This window comes from Mustela nigripes, chromosome 7 (assembly GCF_022355385.1).
Source record: "Mustela nigripes isolate SB6536 chromosome 7, MUSNIG.SB6536, whole genome shotgun sequence".
NCBI classification, from domain to species: Eukaryota; Metazoa; Chordata; class Mammalia; order Carnivora; family Mustelidae; genus Mustela; species Mustela nigripes.
The window spans coordinates 61,139,404-61,157,534 of NC_081563.1; the positions used below are offsets into that span (position 1 = coordinate 61,139,404).

Below are 18,131 nucleotides of genomic sequence, written 5' to 3' on the forward strand. Positions count from 1 at the left end.
TTGGTTGAAGAAAATGTTGGCCAGAGGCTCACAAGAACCTAACCCTGTATTTCTCTTATGAGCAATGATTCATTAATCACTAATTCGGTGTTTGCAGCATTTTATAGAACTTAAGTACTACCAATAGCAAGAATTGACTGTATTTTTTTAAATGGAAGACTAAATCAAAACTTAAAAAAAAAAAAAGTTTTCCTGTGTTTGGGGGAGGGAAAAACAAACTGCTGGAAAAGACAAAAATGAAAGCTTGACTTTGAGTATATATTGTTTTTGTTTTCTAGATTTAACTTGTAATCATGTAAATGTTTTATATAATAAGTAAATTAATAAAATGCAATCCCTAAAAATTAAAAGCAGACTGAAATAAATGAATTATATTTTGACCTGGTGGCATAACACCTGGAAAGGAATTCACTAAAATGACCTTTAGAACACACTAATTTAACTGTAAATTCCTAGTTGTACATGAAGGACAAAAATAATTGTAAAACTATCCTAAACTGTTCTACTAAGTATATTGTTCATAGTGTAATTGTGATTATTATCCAGAAACTAGCATATATCATAGAATAAAGCAAATAAGTAACTGTTAATGTCATTAGAAACCAAGATTTTCAGCCAGAGACGAAAGAAATACAAATACAAAATTGTAGGGTTTTTATGTAAGTTCTTTAAAACTAAATTTGAGTTTGGAAATACCAGTAGAGTTTGTGGTGTATTTTGTCTTTAAGCAAACAAAAAATGTCTTCTGTACTTCCATTTTCTGAAAAGGCTTAGAAATCCGACCCAACTCAGAATCAGTGAGTGCCGCTGGCATCAGTATTGTAGTCCCTAGATATCATTTCTTACGGAAGAAAATCAGGGTTCCTTGAAAAAATGGCCAATTAAAGGTCTTGGGCAAGAAATGAATGGGAAGTCTAAAACACTTTGTCCTTTTGGAAAACAGAGGCTATCAAACACTATTGAGATATGTTAAAAGGGCAGGAACCAATTTATGGATGTTCCTTCTGGTCATAGATTGGACAACCCTGAGCATCAGTAATAGAATAACTACAAGAGGACTAAAATACATCACAGATATTTAAATCCATGAGTTCGTAATGGTATCTAAAAACAAACAAACGAACTACTTACTGGTAACCTTTGGAGTATATTAGAAAACCAAATCATAATTTTGGAAACTTAGTAATAAAGGAATGATAACAAGCATTCATCTTACCAGCAAGAATTACCTCATGGCAAACAAGTGGTAAATGAGAGGAAGCTCACCATCTTGGAGGTGTTTGAGCTAATGAACAAGCAAGTAATGCTGAAATCAGAATATCTGTATTTTGTACCCCAAATGAAGTAATGGATCTAGGAGATGATCATCATTGACTGAAAATATTACAAAAAGACAACCTTTCATTGTGTGCCTCTTGAAGAAAGTCAATACCACCACCTATAAAGCATGCTTGATTAAGAAGATCAAACCTAGATATGATCAAGTCTCTAGATCTAAACTGCCAGTTTATAGGAAATATAAGGACAAAGGAACAGGTTAAAGCAACGCCACAAGGATACAATCAGCAAAGTGGAAATGTGGGAAGTTCTTCAGGACAAACCACCTACTTGCTTCAACTCATAAATTGCAAGATAAAAACAAAATTGGAGGGAAAACCAGTAGTCTGTAAGATACTTAAAAGACATTTCAACCACTTGCAACAGAGGACTTTATTTGGATCTTGAGCCAACAAATTATTAAAAAATTTTTTAGACACTTGAGGTAATCATACACTGACTGGATATTGTTTGATAGTAAGGAGTTGTGGTTTTATTTTAAGTGTGAATAATGATAGTGTGTTTATTTGTTTTAAATGTTATCTGTTAGAAATTCATGCAGAGATTTTTAGATTAAATGATAAAATACCTAGAACTGCTTCAGAACAGTCCACATTGAGTGAGTGGGAGATACAAATGAAACAAGACTGATCATGAATTAGTAATTTAAAGTTGAACAATGGGATACTTCCATTATCTTATTATTTTTGTATGTATCTGAAATTTTCTATAGTAAAGAAATATGTAGAAATTGTAAACTGGTAACTGAAACTCTAGAAGTTTGTTTTGTTTTGAAAGGTCTCATGTCAAAAAAAAAAAAAAAACCCCACAACTCAGACCCATCCTAGTATTTATAATACACAAAAATATTGAGCTAATTAAATGGCAAATAAAGTAGGTTTGGGCTTCTATCTATCAATTCCAGAATCTTGAAAAATTGAGAGATATATATCTAGCAAGTAAGTTTAGCTAGCAGAAAGTTCAAAAATCATTTTGTGTTGGTGGCTTGGTACAATTGTAATTGAACTGACAGTTTTGATGCGTGTCATGATGCAAATAGCTATAAAGTAACACAGAGTAAAGAAAAACTTATTTCCACTGATGTTTCCTTTCAGGCATTTGACATTATCACAGACTGACATGGCAGCATTAACAGGAGGAAAGGTAATACTTTGTATATTAGAGGATTTGATCATCTCACAAATAATAATGGTTCTTAAATGAACAACTTTTACTTTTAACAGGGATTCCCCTTCTTGTTTCAACATATTCGTGATGGCATCAATATAAGACAAACTTGTAATCTGATTTTCAGCCTCTGTCGATATAATAATCGACTAGCAGAACATGTAAGTGCTGAGAAACAGTCTTAAAAAGCTTTTTGGTAATTTTTAAAAGAATGTTCTGAAATCTTCCTTTTTTTTTTTTAATAGATTGTGTCTATGCTTTTCACATCAATAGCAAAGTTGACTCCTGAGGTATGTACACCTTAGTTAATTTGTGTTTTTAAAACTACTAGTGCTTTCAGATAAACTTTTCTTCTTATTCTTGAAAAAAACATATCAAGATTTCTCCCATAACAGCTTAATTTTCAGTATGTAACTTGAATAGGCTGAATTACTTCTTTGTATCTCACTATAATATAATTTTCCCAGTGAAATACAAATTTTAGGTCTAAGTTCAATGTATTGGAGTAATACATAGAGACTAAGCTTTAAAGTTGTTTGATTTGAAGCCTGTATCATAACTGTGTTCAAGAATGATGAAAAATAGGGGTGTCTGGGTGGCTCAGTGGGTTAAAGCCTCTGCCTTCGGCTTCAGGTCATGATCCCAGAGTCCTGGGATCGAGCCCCACATCGGGCTCTCTGCTCAGTAGGGAGCCTGCTTCCCTTCCTCTCTCTCTCTCTGCCTGCCTCTCTGCCTACTTGTATTCTGTCTGTCAAATAAAATGTTAAAAAAAAAAAAAAAAAAACATTTCAAAAAAAAATGATGAAAAATATAATAATACAGTATTATCCAAAAGTATTTTTACAAAATGGTAATGTTATAGCTACATGATACTTTGTCAAATATTAATGTAAAATTACACCTTAGAGATCAAGGGATGGTAAAAGAAACTTTTAACCTAAATTATTCTCTGAATACAGTTGTCTCATTAATAAAGGTTTTGCTTGTTTTTTCCCAAATCGATATCAAGAAAAATACTTACCTTCTGTTACATGTGATGTCCATGCCATTGACTTTGTATCCCAAGTTGATCCTGCTGCTCCATATAGATCAAGTTTATATGCAAGAGTACTGAGGTCTGCTAAACTAACACAGATTTAAGTGTGATGTGTAGAAGAGTACGTGTTTCTTTTTTCTGAAACAGGTGGGTTCAAGTACATTGAAATACACAGTTATGCATGTGTCTTACAGGCAGCCAATCCTTTCTTTAAATTGTTGACTATGCTAATGGAGTTTGCTGGTGGACCTCCAGGAATGCCTCCCTTTGCATCCTACATTCTGCAGAGGATTTGGGAGGTAAGTCTTGCAATAATGTTTCCGTATTTTTCTGAGAATTTTCTTTTTCTTTCTTTTTTTTTTTTTTAATTTTATTTATTTATTTGACAGACGGAGATCACAAATAGGCAGAGAAGCAGGCAGAGAGAGAGGAGGAAGCAGGCTCCCCACTGAGCAGAGAGCCTGATTCGGGGCTTGATCCCAGGACCCTGAGATCATGACCTGAGCCAAAGGCAGAGGCTTTAACCCACGGAGCCACCCAGGCACCCCAAGAATTTTATTTTTCTAATAAAGTCATTACCAGTTTAAGTAACAGTTTCTTCTTACTTGGGCAATCCAAAATGGTTTTAGTGGGTCACAAGTGAGGGAAGAAGACATGCTTTTGTCAGGAGGCTTGGCAGGGAGAAAGAATTCTTGTCTTATTTCCCACAGGTTTAAAGACTCTTGTGAGTCAATAAAGAGGTCTTTGGCCAGTCTAGAGTTTTCATTCCCTTCCCCTCAAAAAAGAGTGACACAATTTTAGAAGTACAAGCTGAGTGTTTTCAGCAGTTGACAGAAATGGTACAGGAAATATCGACCATGTCCTTTCCTTCAGAGTAACTGCTGGGTTCACAGTTTCTCTTTAGTGAGTATTGGGAAAAACTCTCTACACCAGGGGTCCGCAGACTTTTTCTCCAACTGGTCAGTTAGCAAGCATTTTAGGCTTTGTGGGCCCTGTGATATCTTTGACAACCACTCACCTATTTTAGCCTAAAACCATCTGGACAGTACAGAAATGAGTGGGTATGGAACTGGCCTGAAAGCCAAATCTGGATTCCTAAGATTTCTTTATCCTATGAAAAAAAATCTCCTCAGGGCACCTGGGTGGCTCAGTCCATAAGCATCTGCCTTATGGTCAGGTAATGATCCCGGGTCATGGAATTGAGCCCAACAGTGGGCTCCCTGCTCAGGAGGAAGCCTGCTTCCTCTCCCACTCCCCCTGCTTGTGTTCCCTCTCTCTCTGTCACTGTCAAATAAATAAATCTTTAAAAAAAAAAATCTCCCCAGCATCCAGTTACTACTTTTCATTCTCACGTGCATAATAAATTGATTGGGCACACAGTAAGAAAAATAAAGATGAGAAACTTTAGAGGATTAGAAGCACTTTGAAGTAAATTTATAAATTTAATAAAACCAAAAAGTAAGTGGGTTCTCTTATTAGTTCTGTGTTAAAGTCCTTGGCTATTTTAAATTTTATTTTGTAAACTAATGACAGATTTTTCTTAATATTTCCTGTTGGTAAATGCAGTTTAAAAAATGGAGAGGAGCACCTGGGTGGCTCAGTTGGTTAAGCATCCAGCTCTTGATTTCAGCTCAGGTCATGATATCACAGCTGTAGGATCGAGCCCACATCAGGCTCTGTGCTCAGTGTGAAGTTTGCTTAAGATTCTTTCTCTCCTGGTCCTTTTGCCCCTCACTGCTCCCTGTTTAAAAAAAATTAATTAAGGGGTGCCTGGGTGGCTCAGTGGGTTAAGCCTCTGCCTTCGGCTCAGGTCATGGTCTCAGGGTCCTGGGATTGAGCCCCGCATCGGGCTATCTGCTCAGCAGGGAGCCTGCTTCCCTTCCTCTCTCTCTCTCTGCCTGCCTCTCTGCCTACTTATGATCTCTGTCTGTCAATTAAATAAATAAAATCTTTTTAAAAAATTGATTAAAATTTTAAAAAAATAGAAATGTAGGAAAACATAAGCAAAATTTCTCTTAGGCTCTATTTTTCAAAAAACTCTGGCTTTAAGTGTTTAATGGCATATACCAAAAGTAAGTAAAAAAGTAACTCCTTAATTAGTTCATTTTATATTCTGTTCTTACCATTTCATTTTTAGGTAATTGAATACAATCCTTCTCAGTGTTTGGATTGGTTGGCAGTACAGACACCCCGAAATAAACTGGCACACAGCTGGGTCCTACAGAACATGGAAAACTGGGTCGAGAGGTTTCTTTTGGCTCATAATTATCCTAGAGTCAGGACTTGTAAGTCAAATATTCAGAACTTAAACCATTTGTTGTTCCAAGTTTTGTTTTTTTGTTTTGTTTTATGAGGTGATTACAATAATGCCCATTGTTGTATGGTACAAAAGCTCTTAGATATTGTTCTTAAAGACCAAAGTTACATTAGTGTTTGGAAGTGGCAGTGTTTTACAAATGTTTACAGTGCTTTGGGTGTTTAAGGATAAGAAACTGTTTTGTCTTGGATGACATCACCACCACCACCGTTTTTATTTCCTTGCTTGATAGATTAAGATTACAAAGCATGATCAGCATTAAGTGAAGAGAGTAAAGGATCAGAAAATCCTATCTTAAAAGTAACTTTAAGGCTAAGAGGAAAGTAATAAAAAGGCATAGAACAAACTGAGAGAAAATATGCAATGAGATAGGGAGTTAAATGATAAACACTTTTACATAAGCAGGCTGGAAGGAAATAAAGATCTTGGAAGACAGATGGACTCATATGAAAAATAGGTATTTTACAGATTAGAAAATTGCTTATAAATTAACAGTATATTCTCCTTTGATAATATTCAAAGAAACAAAAATTGAAATGGTTAATTTTTAATATTTCTTTATTATAATATTTAATATTTCTTTAATATTATATCTTTAATATTTCTTTAATCATTAAATTTAATCATTAAAATTGTTTTTCCTAGCTGCTACTGTGAAAGGTGTAGAATCAGGGATATTGCAGTACCAGCATGCACATCGAATACGCCCAGATCAATGTTTCCAAAGACCATTCTCCAATAAAACAAGTAATAGCTCTTTGAAGAAATGGCTGATTCTAGGTCTTGGGCAGATAATATATAAGATGAGCCTGGAGCATCTTGTAGGACCAGAAAGAAGTACTCAGAAAGAAAAACAAAATAGTGGGGCATTGTCAAAGGGACACACAACCAAACTGAAAGAATTTCCAATGGTTAAAGCTGAAACAACTTGAGTAAAAAAATAAGTAACAAAGTGCTGGATTATACCCCCAAATATAAAATAAATACCTGAGTCCATATTGATAAATGATTAAATAAATAAATGGAGAAGAGGCAAACTTCCTATACAGAAGAATTCTAAATAATTTATGTACATCTATCTGCCTCCCCAAGGAGGGATAGCTGAACCTTCTTCAAGGAGTAGGGAATGGGGAATGTAACTTTTTTCCTTTCAAATTTTTGTTCACATTATAGTTAATAGACAGTGCAGTGTTAGTTTCAGGATGATTCATTGATTCATCACATAAAACACCCAATGCTGACCATACCACGTGCCCTCCTTAAGACCCATCCCCCATAGCTAACCCCCCACCCACCTCCCTCCACCATCCTCTCAGTTCATTCTCTATGTTTAAGAGTTTGTTACAGTTTGTGGGTGACATAACTTTAAGTGAAGCACTTTGACAAACATTAATTCAGGCAGGTTATAATGGTTAATATCACTGATGTGTGTTGATAGCATGTACCCTTGATACCCTGATCAATAATAATATGTAAAGTGAGATCAATAGTAATATGATACCCTGATCAATAGTAAGAAGATGTAAAGTGCACTTTGCCTGTATGGTCTCCCTTACAAAACCCATCATTTGAGTCTAAAAGTATAAACATCAGACAGACTCAGTTTGAGGGACATTCTTCAAAAATACCTGACCCAAGTACTCCTTATTTAAACTTCCACATGCAAGGAGAGTTTGAGAAACTGTCACAGCCAAGAGGAGCTTAAGGAGGAGACATGATGATTAAATGTGATATATCCTAGATGGGCTCCTAGAGGCAAAATAAAAGAACATGAATGGGGTATGTTGGTGGCTCAGTTAAGCATCTGCTTTCAGCTCAGATCATGATCCCAGGGGTCGAGATTGAGCCTCACGTCGGGCTCCCTGCCCAGTGGGGAGTCTCCTCCCTCTCACCTCTGCCCCTCTCTCCACTCCTGCTCTCTCTCTTCTCTCTGTTTCTCAAATAAATAAAATCTTAAATTAAAACAAAGAACATTAAGGCAAAACTAATAAAATCTGAAGTACGGAGTTTAGTTAAAAGTAATGTCAGTGTTGTTTCCTTAGTTAAAACAATTGTACTAAGTAATAATAGATGTTAATAATAGGAGAAGAGGGAGAAGAGTGTATGGGAACTGTGTTTGTTCTGCCTACTCTAAAATAAAGTTTAGTTGGGAAAAACACCTTGTCCTGGTGGGTACATGGATTGGCATTGATACTTAGAGGCTTATTTATCCTGCCAGTTTATGTAACCCCATAGTAATGGGTTATTTGTGAGTGTTGACACCTATGCTGGTTGGCATTCATGTCCTGACTCTGACCATAAAACAATAAAAAAAATCTGTGTTGAACAACAACAACAAAAATAGTTTTCCAGCTGTTACATCTAATATTGATGACAGTACTGTGGAAATGGCATTCTCATACACTGTGGTGAAGTTATAAGTAAATATTACCCTGTGAAGAGCAGTTTAATGATACATACCTGAGATCTTTCAAAATACTTTGCCTTATTAAAATTCAGTAGTATCATTTCAAGAATTCCAGTATAAGCAAGTCAGCTAATAGATGGATGCTTAAATAGCATTACCCTGTAATATACGTATACTATGGTAATGTGAAAATGTTCTACATAATGTAACTTGAAAAAATAGCCCAAATATTTGAATAGAATCAATATAACAGTAAGAAGTATAGTAACATGTATAGAAGAACTACTGAGAAATACTATTAAATCTTACAAAACTTTAAGGAATGAATTAGAATGTTTATAGAAAAAAAGAAAAAGGGAGAAATAAGTGTCTTAAAGTAGTTGAACCGTTGCCATATAGAAATGGAGGTAGATTTGTTCTAAGTTCTCTGTAGTATAGAACTAAATGGAAGGTACTGTAGTTAGCAAGCAGTTTTTAGCAAAATCATCTGTTCTTCCATATTGACCTTCCTGGAAGTAGTATATATCTCCCAAGCAGAACTTATTTTTTATTTAGAAGCAGATAGCTCTTAAATAAATAGATGGTTTGGTATATAATAAAACAAAATTAAATGTTAGTTGTTGAATTTAAGTGGGTCTTTGGATAGAGCGCTTTGAACTTTTCATTGCATTTGAAATTTTTCCTAATAAAATATTGGGATAGAAGTATGTAACTTAAACTGAATAAATTTTTTCTAATTACAAATTACTTTTCTTCATAGCAGGTTATACAAAGATTGGTCAGAATGACCCCAACATGCCAGGTTTTAATAGGAAACTGCCAGGTGTACTTATATATACCTATATATGGCAATATACCATCCCAGGTATATTGGAAACATAAACCAAATTGGGTCTAACCAGAGCAACATACAGGTGAAAAAATATCTAGAAATGGAGTATTGTGCACAAAGTTTACTTTAAAATCTGTAAAAGAGCTTATAACTAATTTTAGGAACCCTAGCTTTAGTTTCTTTAACAGAACATTGGAAGTTACCAAATTATAAGTAGAATAGTGGGAGACAGAATTAGTAGGTGTATTGAAAAGAGTTAAACTAAAGCTTTAGAGGCCTTGAGTAGGCTCTGTGGTGGTGATTTTAGGAGCATTAGCTCATCTGGGTTTCAAGATGTGTAACATGGGTGTAATCTTACTGTTTTCAGCCCAAGTGAAAGTGGGAATAATGAAAGTAGTGCCTGCTAAACAAAGATACGGTGTTAAATAGTATAAACATTTGATAAATGTTAGTTATTCTTCTTGGGTCATTATCATTATTGTCATTGTCATTGTCATCATCATCGTTATCATTTCCCAGGGCAAAATCTGAGCTCCGCCTCTTTTATCTGTGTTTGGTCTTTGTTTCTCCAAGATTCAGGTTTTCCAATGTAACATCACCTATTTCCAGAATGATTGTGAGGATTAAATGAAATATTTTTAAAATACCTTACTCAGTGCCTTATACACTCACACTCACCATTTTTACAAATGAACTCAACTAATGAGTCATTTTCTTCTCAGAATTGTATGCTTAATAACATTTTCCAGGTATGTTGAAGGGATGCTTTCTTTGCATTGGAAGTCAACCAGAAGCGACCAGTTATGGAATGAATAAATTATGGGGATAAAAGATATAGGGAATATAAGCAATGATACTGTAATAGTATTATGTGGTGATAAGTGGTAGCTACACTGTGGTAAGCACAGCGTAACATATAGAGAAGTTGAATCACCATGTTGTACACCTGAAACTAATATAACATGATGTGTCAACCCTACTCAAGTGAAAAAATTTTTAAGTACAAATTTAGCTAGAAGATTTTAAAGGTTTTTCCAAAGTTAATATTCTGTAATTGACACATACATATATAATCTTGTATGTTACAGTGAACTTTAAAGTAGAAGATCTCATTCCTTCTTTGTAACTGTATATTTTACTGTTAATCTGTAAATTATTACAAAGTAACTTACCCTTATTTTGTAAGGAAAAAGAAAAGATGCTAATACGTTGAATGATTTTATCACATTAGAGAGCCTTATTTAGATAGGTCTTCTGTCTCCAAACGCCGTGTTCTTCCTATTAAACCGTATTATTTCCTAAGAAGAGATGAAATAAATAGGCGGAAAATTCTACATCTGGGGAAAGCTAACAGAGAAGTTTAAAACTGTTTCTATTAATGCAGTTATGGTTGCCACTTAAAAAATAGCAATGACAAAATGGAAGGCGTCTGTTTTCATCATTCCTTGATATTTTTCTGTGGGGCCAGTAGTAGGGCAGAAATACTAAGAAATGTTTATGTCCCTTAATTTTTATTCATTTTAATTTTTAAAGAGAAGAGTGGCTTTGTGTTTAATGACTGCTCTTCAGGCTGTTTTATATCTTGTAAGGATCTGACAGTTTTGTTTTACATTTTATAGCTGCAGCTTATCTTCTGGTGTCCCTTATACCAAGCAATTCATTCCGCCAGATGTTCCGGTCAACAAGGTCTTTGCACATCCCAACCCGTGACCTTCCACTCAGTCCAGACACAACAGTAGTCCTACATCAGGTCTACAACGTGCTCCTTGGTTTGCTCTCAAGAGCCAAACTTTATGTTGATGCTGCTGTTCATGGCACTACAAAGCTAGTGCCCTATTTTAGCTTTATGACTTACTGTTTAATTTCCAAAACTGAGAAGCTGATGTTTTCCACATATTTCATGGATTTGTGGAACCTTTTCCAGCCTAAACTTTCTGAGCCAGCAATAGCTACAAATCACAATAAACAGGCTTTGCTTTCATTTTGGTACAATGTGTGTGCTGACTGTCCCGAGAATATCCGCCTTATTGTTCAGAACCCAGTGGTAACCAAGAACATTGCCTTCAATTACATCCTTGCTGACCATGATGATCAGGATGTGGTGCTTTTTAACCGTGGGATGCTGCCAGCCTATTACGGCATTCTGAGGCTCTGCTGTGAACAGTCTCCTGCATTCACACGACAACTCGCTTCTCATCAGAACATCCAATGGGCCTTTAAGAATCTTACACCACATGCCAGCCAATACCCTGGAGTGAGTAAAGTTGATAATTCTCTATATATATTCAAACTGATTGGAAATAACCTATTCCCCCCCTCTTGTGGGAAGTGGTAACAAAATATAGAAATATAGTCTAACTTGAACTCTTCTTTCTTAAAGACTCAATGTGTATTTGTTTCCTTGACTACATATATAAAATGCTATATTACTATTAAATTGAAGTAATAACGGATAATTAGGTTGGTGTTGAAATTTTATCTCTAATTGAACTTAGCTATTTTCATTTGTGTTTTTGTAAATGTCTTTTATATGTACCTAATGAAAAACGTCAGCTTTGTGGTATGATTTTAGGGAACTATTTACTGTTTAGATATTTATCATTAAGACCCACATGGCTGTTGTAAACTGTGAGCTAGACAATATTTTTATCTTAGCTATAGTATTCCCTAGTGTCTTTTTTCCTCACACTGCATTCAGGTGAATGAAATGGATAAGGGGTCTATCAGGATCCAAATACATGCAGTCTAAATCTGATTCCTTTTTTTTGCAGACTGTTTGTAGATTTCATAGTAAAACTTTTTCCCTTCACATAGGCTGTCATTCCTGGATCTATCTTTTTACTGTTGCTTCTTAACTTTCTGTTGTAAACTGAAGATTACACCAAGAGGATATAGATCTAGAAAAGGGGTTGGAAGGAAAATGCAGAACTATTTTAACTTAGAGGCTACAAGCTGCAAATGTGAGAAGTATTTTGCTAAATGTGAGGTGGTAGAAGTGGAGCTTTTTCAAGACATCCAGTGTTTAAAGAGTTTAATCAGATGAACATGATGAAGAATATTTTAATTATTGGTATCCTTGAATTGTGCACAGAACTTTTCCTATTGAAGAAAGAACCTTTCCAGGGTACCTGGGTGGCTCAGTCCATTAAGCATCTGCCTTCAGCTCAGGTCATGATCTCAGGGTCCTGAGATCGAGTCCCACATTGGGTTTCCTGCTCAGCTGGGAGCCTAATTCTCCCACTATGCACGCACACACTCTCTTCTCTTTTTAAGAAAGGAAGGACCTTTCTTGTCCTTCAGATATGAACTAGTAAATTGTTCTTATGGAGAAAGAAAAACCTAATTTCCAGCCAGGAAATTCAGATGCCTAAAATAGAGGAAAGAGAGTGAGTATATTAAGTACCAAAAGAGTTCAAAGCCAAGGCTGTGAGACAGAAGGTAACAAATGTGAGAGTCTCCCTGACCTTGAAGGAGTCAGGACAGGATTTATCAAGATTTAGTGGATTTTTTTTTATCATAGTCACATAAATAATATTTGACTTAGTTACTAAACATGATATCCATGGTTAAATATACCTTTGATGAGTGTTGGGGGACTTGGAATCTTTATTTGATAATGTTTCCTGACATCAATAAAACAATAAAATATTTTATTGTAGAGCTTAACTGTTAGAGATTTTCATAAAAATGGTGTTTAATTAGTTTTTGCCATGAAAAGTATGGAGTTGGGGGTTTCAGTTTATTGATAAGTATGCCTACGTGCCCATGCTAAATGAGTTTATAAACCCACAATTAGCAGTTTTACTTAAATATTATTTCATCTATCAGATACTTGAACTAATCATTCATCAGTCTAGAAACCGTGTTCTAAATGTTGGCACAAAGGGTTTTCTCAGAAATGGTACTGATTGAAATGTAAATGAGGGCTGTAAAATTTTGTGAGAAAGTCGTGATTTCTCATTAAAGAAATGGGCAAAAGATTGGTGTAGCATATCTGGACATCCATTCAGGTTACAAAGCTAGTGCTTTAATAAACAGTATTAAGACTAAAAATTTTTTCAGAAATTTTTTTCTGAAAGTGTTAATGATTTACTTTTAGTGAATAATACATTAAATTTTTAAATTAGAATCTATTGCTATTTTATAACTATTCTTCAGTGGTAGTGTAATCTGATTTCATTTGTATGATATTAAGAGCTGGCTAGTATTCATACCATTCAGAAATGAGAAGGAAACATTCTAAAATACAGGGTTAGGGGCGCCTGGGTGGTTCAGTGGGTTAAGCCTCTGCCTTCGGCTCAGGTCATGATCCCAGGATCCTGGGATCAAGCCCTGCATCGGGCTCTCTGCTCAGCGGGGAGCCTGCTTCCTCCTCTCTCTCTGCCTGCCTCTCTGCCTACTTGTGATCTCTCTCTCTGTGCAAATAAATAAATAAAATCTTTTTTAAAAAAAAAATACAGGGTTAAAAGATCACCATGATGCTTATTTGCCCTTTTTAGGCAGTAGAAGAACTGTTTAACCTGATGCAGCTGTTTATAGCTCAAAGGCCAGATATGAGAGAAGAAGAATTAGAAGATATTAAACAGTTTAAGAAAACAACCATAAGTTGTTACTTACGTTGCTTAGATGGCCGCTCCTGCTGGACTACTTTAATAAGGTAAGAAGGTATTTTTTGGTGTTCTTTTTAAATTGTTTTGTTTGGGCGCCTGGGTGGCTCAGTGGGTTGAGCCTCTGCCTTCGGCTCAGGTCATGATCTTAGGGTCCTGGGATCAAACTCCGCATTGGGCTCTCTGCTTGATGGGGATCCTGCTTCCCTCTCTCTCTGCCTGCCTCTCTGCCTACTTGTGATCTCTGTTTCTCCCTCCATCAAATAAATAAATGAAATCTTTAAAAAAAAATTTTTTTTTTCCAAGTGAGGGAATGGGGACCTTTTTTTTTTTTTTTTTTTTTTGACAGAGAGAGATCACAAGTAGGCAGAGAGGCAGGCAGAGAGAGAGGAAGGGAAGCAGGCCTCTGCTGAGCAGAGAGCCTGATGTGGGACTCGATCCCAGAATCCTGAGATCATGACCCGAGCCGAAGGCAGTGGCTTAACCCACTGAGCCACCCAAGCGCCCCGGGGACCATTTTATTGACACTTAAAGGGTTATAATTAAATTATTTATAAGTAAAAGTTTACCAGTTCTTTAAGGTGATTAGGGAAGCATTTTTGCATTCAGTAACCTTGGAAGGATTTATCTTTTAAAAATTAATGAGCTACTTTTTTTTTTTTTTTTTTTTTACTTTATAAAAAGTGACTTTCTTTTTTTTTTTATTAATTTTTTATTTTTTATAAACATATATTTTTATCCCCAGGGGTACAGTTCTGTGAATCACCAGGTTTACACACTTCACAGCACTCACCCAAGCACATACCGTCCCCAATGTCCATAATCCCACCCCCTTCACCCAAACCCCCTCCCCCCAGCAACCCTCAGTTTGTTTTGTGAGATTAAGAGTCACTTATGGTTTGTCTCCCTCCCAATCCCATCTTGTTTCATTGATTCTTCTCCTACCCACTTAAGCCCCCATGTTGCATCACCACTTCCTCAATGAGCTACTTTTGAACAGCTTTTGTTTTCAAGGTTTGATTTTGGATTGTTTATATGTGTTTTATCAGTATCATAGAATTATGGTTGGAAGGAATCCTCATGTGTGGTCTTATACCTAAAGCTTGAATCCTTCTCTCTCTTGTGATTCATCCTGTCTTATGCTTTGACAGCTCAGTTCTAGAGGCCTCCAGGAACACCTTTGGATGAAACTTGCATTTTTCATTCTGTTTAGCCCAGATTTACCTTAACTGTAGGGATTAGCCAGAATAACAAAAAATCATCTTTATAATTGTTCAGAACTACAAAAATTACTGAATTGCTATAAAGGAACTCTACAACAAATTACACATAATTCCCTTTAACTGTGGGAATAAAGGCCAGGTTAATTTCTTTAAATGTTTCTATATATTACATCTAAGATTTGGAGGTAATGTTCTTTATTAGGCACACATTTTTTGGTAGTACTTCCTTGAAAATAGTATTTTTTGCTTAACCCAAGATAGGGTTATTTCAGATTATCTTCTTCAGAAAACTTTCATATTTGAATCTTTATTAATGAAATGAGTTAGCTGTGCTTTTGCCGGGACTCTAAAGGAATTCTTCTAAAATTTTGCATTAATTTTGAATACCTTGTGTTTGAAAGGTTTACTACTTAAAGCTTACTCTCAAAAGAAAAAAAAAGTTGGGGGACGCCTGGGTGGCTCAGTGGGTTAAAGCCTCTGCCTTCGGCTCAGGTCATGATCCCAGGGTCCGAGCCCTGCATCAGGCTCTCTGCTCAATGTGCCTGCCTCTCTGCCTGCCTCTCTCTGCCTGCCTCTCTGCCTACCTGTGATCTCTGTCTGTCAAATAAATAAAATCTTAAAAAAAAAAAAAAAAAGACTTTGAGCTTTCTTAATTCTTTTTTAAAATTTATTTTTCTCACCATAGCATATACCCTCCCCAATGTTCATCTTAATTCTTTTTTTGAAAAAAGGGGAAGAGGGGCACCTGGGTGGCTCAGTGGGTTAAAGCCTCTGCTTTCAGCTCAGGTCATGATCCCAGGGTCCTTGGGATTGAGCCTCGTATCAGGCTCTCTGCTCAGCAGAGAACCTGCTTCTTCTCTCTCTCTGCCTGCCTCTCTGCCTACTTGTGATCTCTGTCTGTCAAATAAATAAATAAATAATCTTAAAAAAAAAAAAAACAGAGAGAAAAAAGGGGAAGAAAATAATCTGACTGAAGTAGAAAGATTCCAGCTATGCTGTATGTATGTACTATATACAGCAGCAGTTTCCAGTACCTAATAATGAAATTAGGTCTGTTAACAAGAGCAGTACAACAAGAGCAGTACAATTATCACATAAATTATTTTTAAGACCAAAATGTATTTAATGTTTTTCCCCTCATGTTTCTCTTTCTTCCCAAGAACCAGCTGACAAGTGCTTGGATAGTATAAATGTATTTTGTTACTCTCCAGAACATAACATAATCTAGAATATCTACCCATTATAAAAATAAGCATTGTTTATATTGAGACTTTAAAAATATTTCCATGATACCTCTCTTCCATCATTGAATTGCAGATTTTCTACATGTTACATAGAGGATTTCTTAATATTAACTCCTTTTATTACATTACTAGGAAACAGAGTAATCTCCCTCTCCTGTAGATAGAAAAAAGCCAAAATTATAGTTTTCTTTTTTTTTAATCACCTAGTTTTCCATTCTGATTCAGAGTTCTCAACGTGGGCTTTTTGTATTCTTCTAGTGCCTTCAGAATACTATTAGAATCTGATGAAGATAGACTTCTTGTTGTATTTAATCGAGGGTTGATCCTGATGACTGAGGTAAATATTTTACTTCATTTTACCATAGATACAGTTTATTTTAATGTTCTCATCAACACACTTTTTGTGTGTGTGGATATTTAGAGTTTATGCTAGACTGTTTTATATAGGTGTCTGGATTTGATTATATATTAAGTGCTAATTTATATTCCAAGAATGATTAATAGTTTCTAGGTTGCTGTTTTGTCTGTAGTAATTACATACTTTTCTTTTGTATTTAGAATAACCACTGGAAATAGACTGTTTTTATTCATTCCATTTGTAAGGGTAGAAACAGATGAAATTCATATGATATGATCACTGACATAATTTCTCAAGAGCTCACTTATTTGATAGTTAAGAGACTGAGATTAGCATCATGAGAGGAAGCCATTGAGTCTGTTACAAGTAATTTAAATGACTTCTTCATTCTTCCCACAATTCTTGAACATCCACAAACTGTGAGATGACTTTAAAGCCCTAGAGGTGCATTTTACCCTTAGTCTAATAAAGGAGAGAAGAGAAAAGAGTATATGCCAAAAGTACCATGAGAAGTAAGAGGTAGGATAGTTTTCTTTAGTTAATGATACTATAGAATAGGAGTACAACATGTTTAAAATGGTACTTCGAAGAATTTGGACTTGTAAAGATAAGTGGGAGAGCATTTAGGTAAATGACATGGTCAGCAGAGGCAAGAAAGTATTGTCGTATTTGAAAAATGCAAAGTATGTCTATTTGGCTACAACGGAAAGTATATGAAAAGTAGTGAGAATTTCATTGTTTCATTAAACAGACACTTGAATATCTACTCTATGCTAGGCATTGTACTAGGCACTGGGGATACGGCAGTGAATAAGACAGACCTGTTTCCTATCCTCACAGTTTATAGGTTAAATGCTGTACAAGTACATTGTTCAGATTATTTGCTGCCACCGATTCTAGACTGTGGATTTTGAACTTTGAATTGTGGATAGAATATAGATTATAAGGAACTGATTCAAGAGGATTAGGAAAAACCCTTTGTGTAGAATGAAGTAGGAAAAAAACTAAGGATTTTGAATTAAAAGATTTAACAAGCCAATATGATTAAAGGAATTCTTCTTTTGGAGCTCTTTTTCCTTATTCAGAGTTAACTGTTGACAGCTATTTCACCGTTGTCTTTCTTCCAAAGACCTGGAAAGTTAGTTAAAGCAGTTACCCATTCTGCCCAGTCTTGTTGCCTGCTGCTTTGTAATTTCTAAGGCTTAGAGCAAACAATAACCAAAAACAAACAAACTGATTAAATAGATTATTCCTTCAGGCCGAAATGTATGCATAAAATATTAGCTGTGAAGGTGAGCACTATTTTGTATTTTAAAGAGCTGACAGGGGCGCCTGGGTGGCTCAGGTCATGATCCCAGGGTGCTGGGATGGAGCCCCGCATCAAGCCCCACATGGGGCTCTATGCTCAGCAGGGAGCCTGCTTCCTCCTCTCTCTCTGCCTGCTTCTCTCCCTACTTGTGCTCTCTGTCAAATAAATAAATAAATAAATCTTTTTTTTTTTTTTTAAAGGGCAGGGGGAGCGGAGTTGGGAGAATTTGACTTTTAGGTAGGAGAAAGCAAATACATTTATTCTGTGCACATGTGGACACACATCTGTTGTAA

General features: G+C 35.6%; 1 protein-coding gene across 4 annotated transcripts in view; it reads left to right on the plus strand.

Annotated features, from left to right (window-relative positions):
• The window catches only part of USP34 (ubiquitin specific peptidase 34), a 239,199-nt gene that overhangs the window by 203,403 nt on the left and 17,665 nt on the right, over positions 1–18,131 (plus strand). For all 4 annotated transcript variants that reach the window (XM_059406010.1, XM_059406012.1, XM_059406011.1 and 1 more), the window contains 8 exons: positions 2,433–2,481; positions 2,562–2,666; positions 2,751–2,795; positions 3,736–3,840; positions 5,679–5,826; positions 10,717–11,351; positions 13,597–13,754; positions 16,430–16,508. In XM_059406010.1, the coding sequence (XP_059261993.1) occupies positions 2,433–2,481; positions 2,562–2,666; positions 2,751–2,795; positions 3,736–3,840; positions 5,679–5,826; positions 10,717–11,351; positions 13,597–13,754; positions 16,430–16,508 (1,324 nt within the window). The remainder of the gene's footprint in view (positions 1–2,432; positions 2,482–2,561; positions 2,667–2,750; positions 2,796–3,735; positions 3,841–5,678; positions 5,827–10,716; positions 11,352–13,596; positions 13,755–16,429; positions 16,509–18,131) is intronic.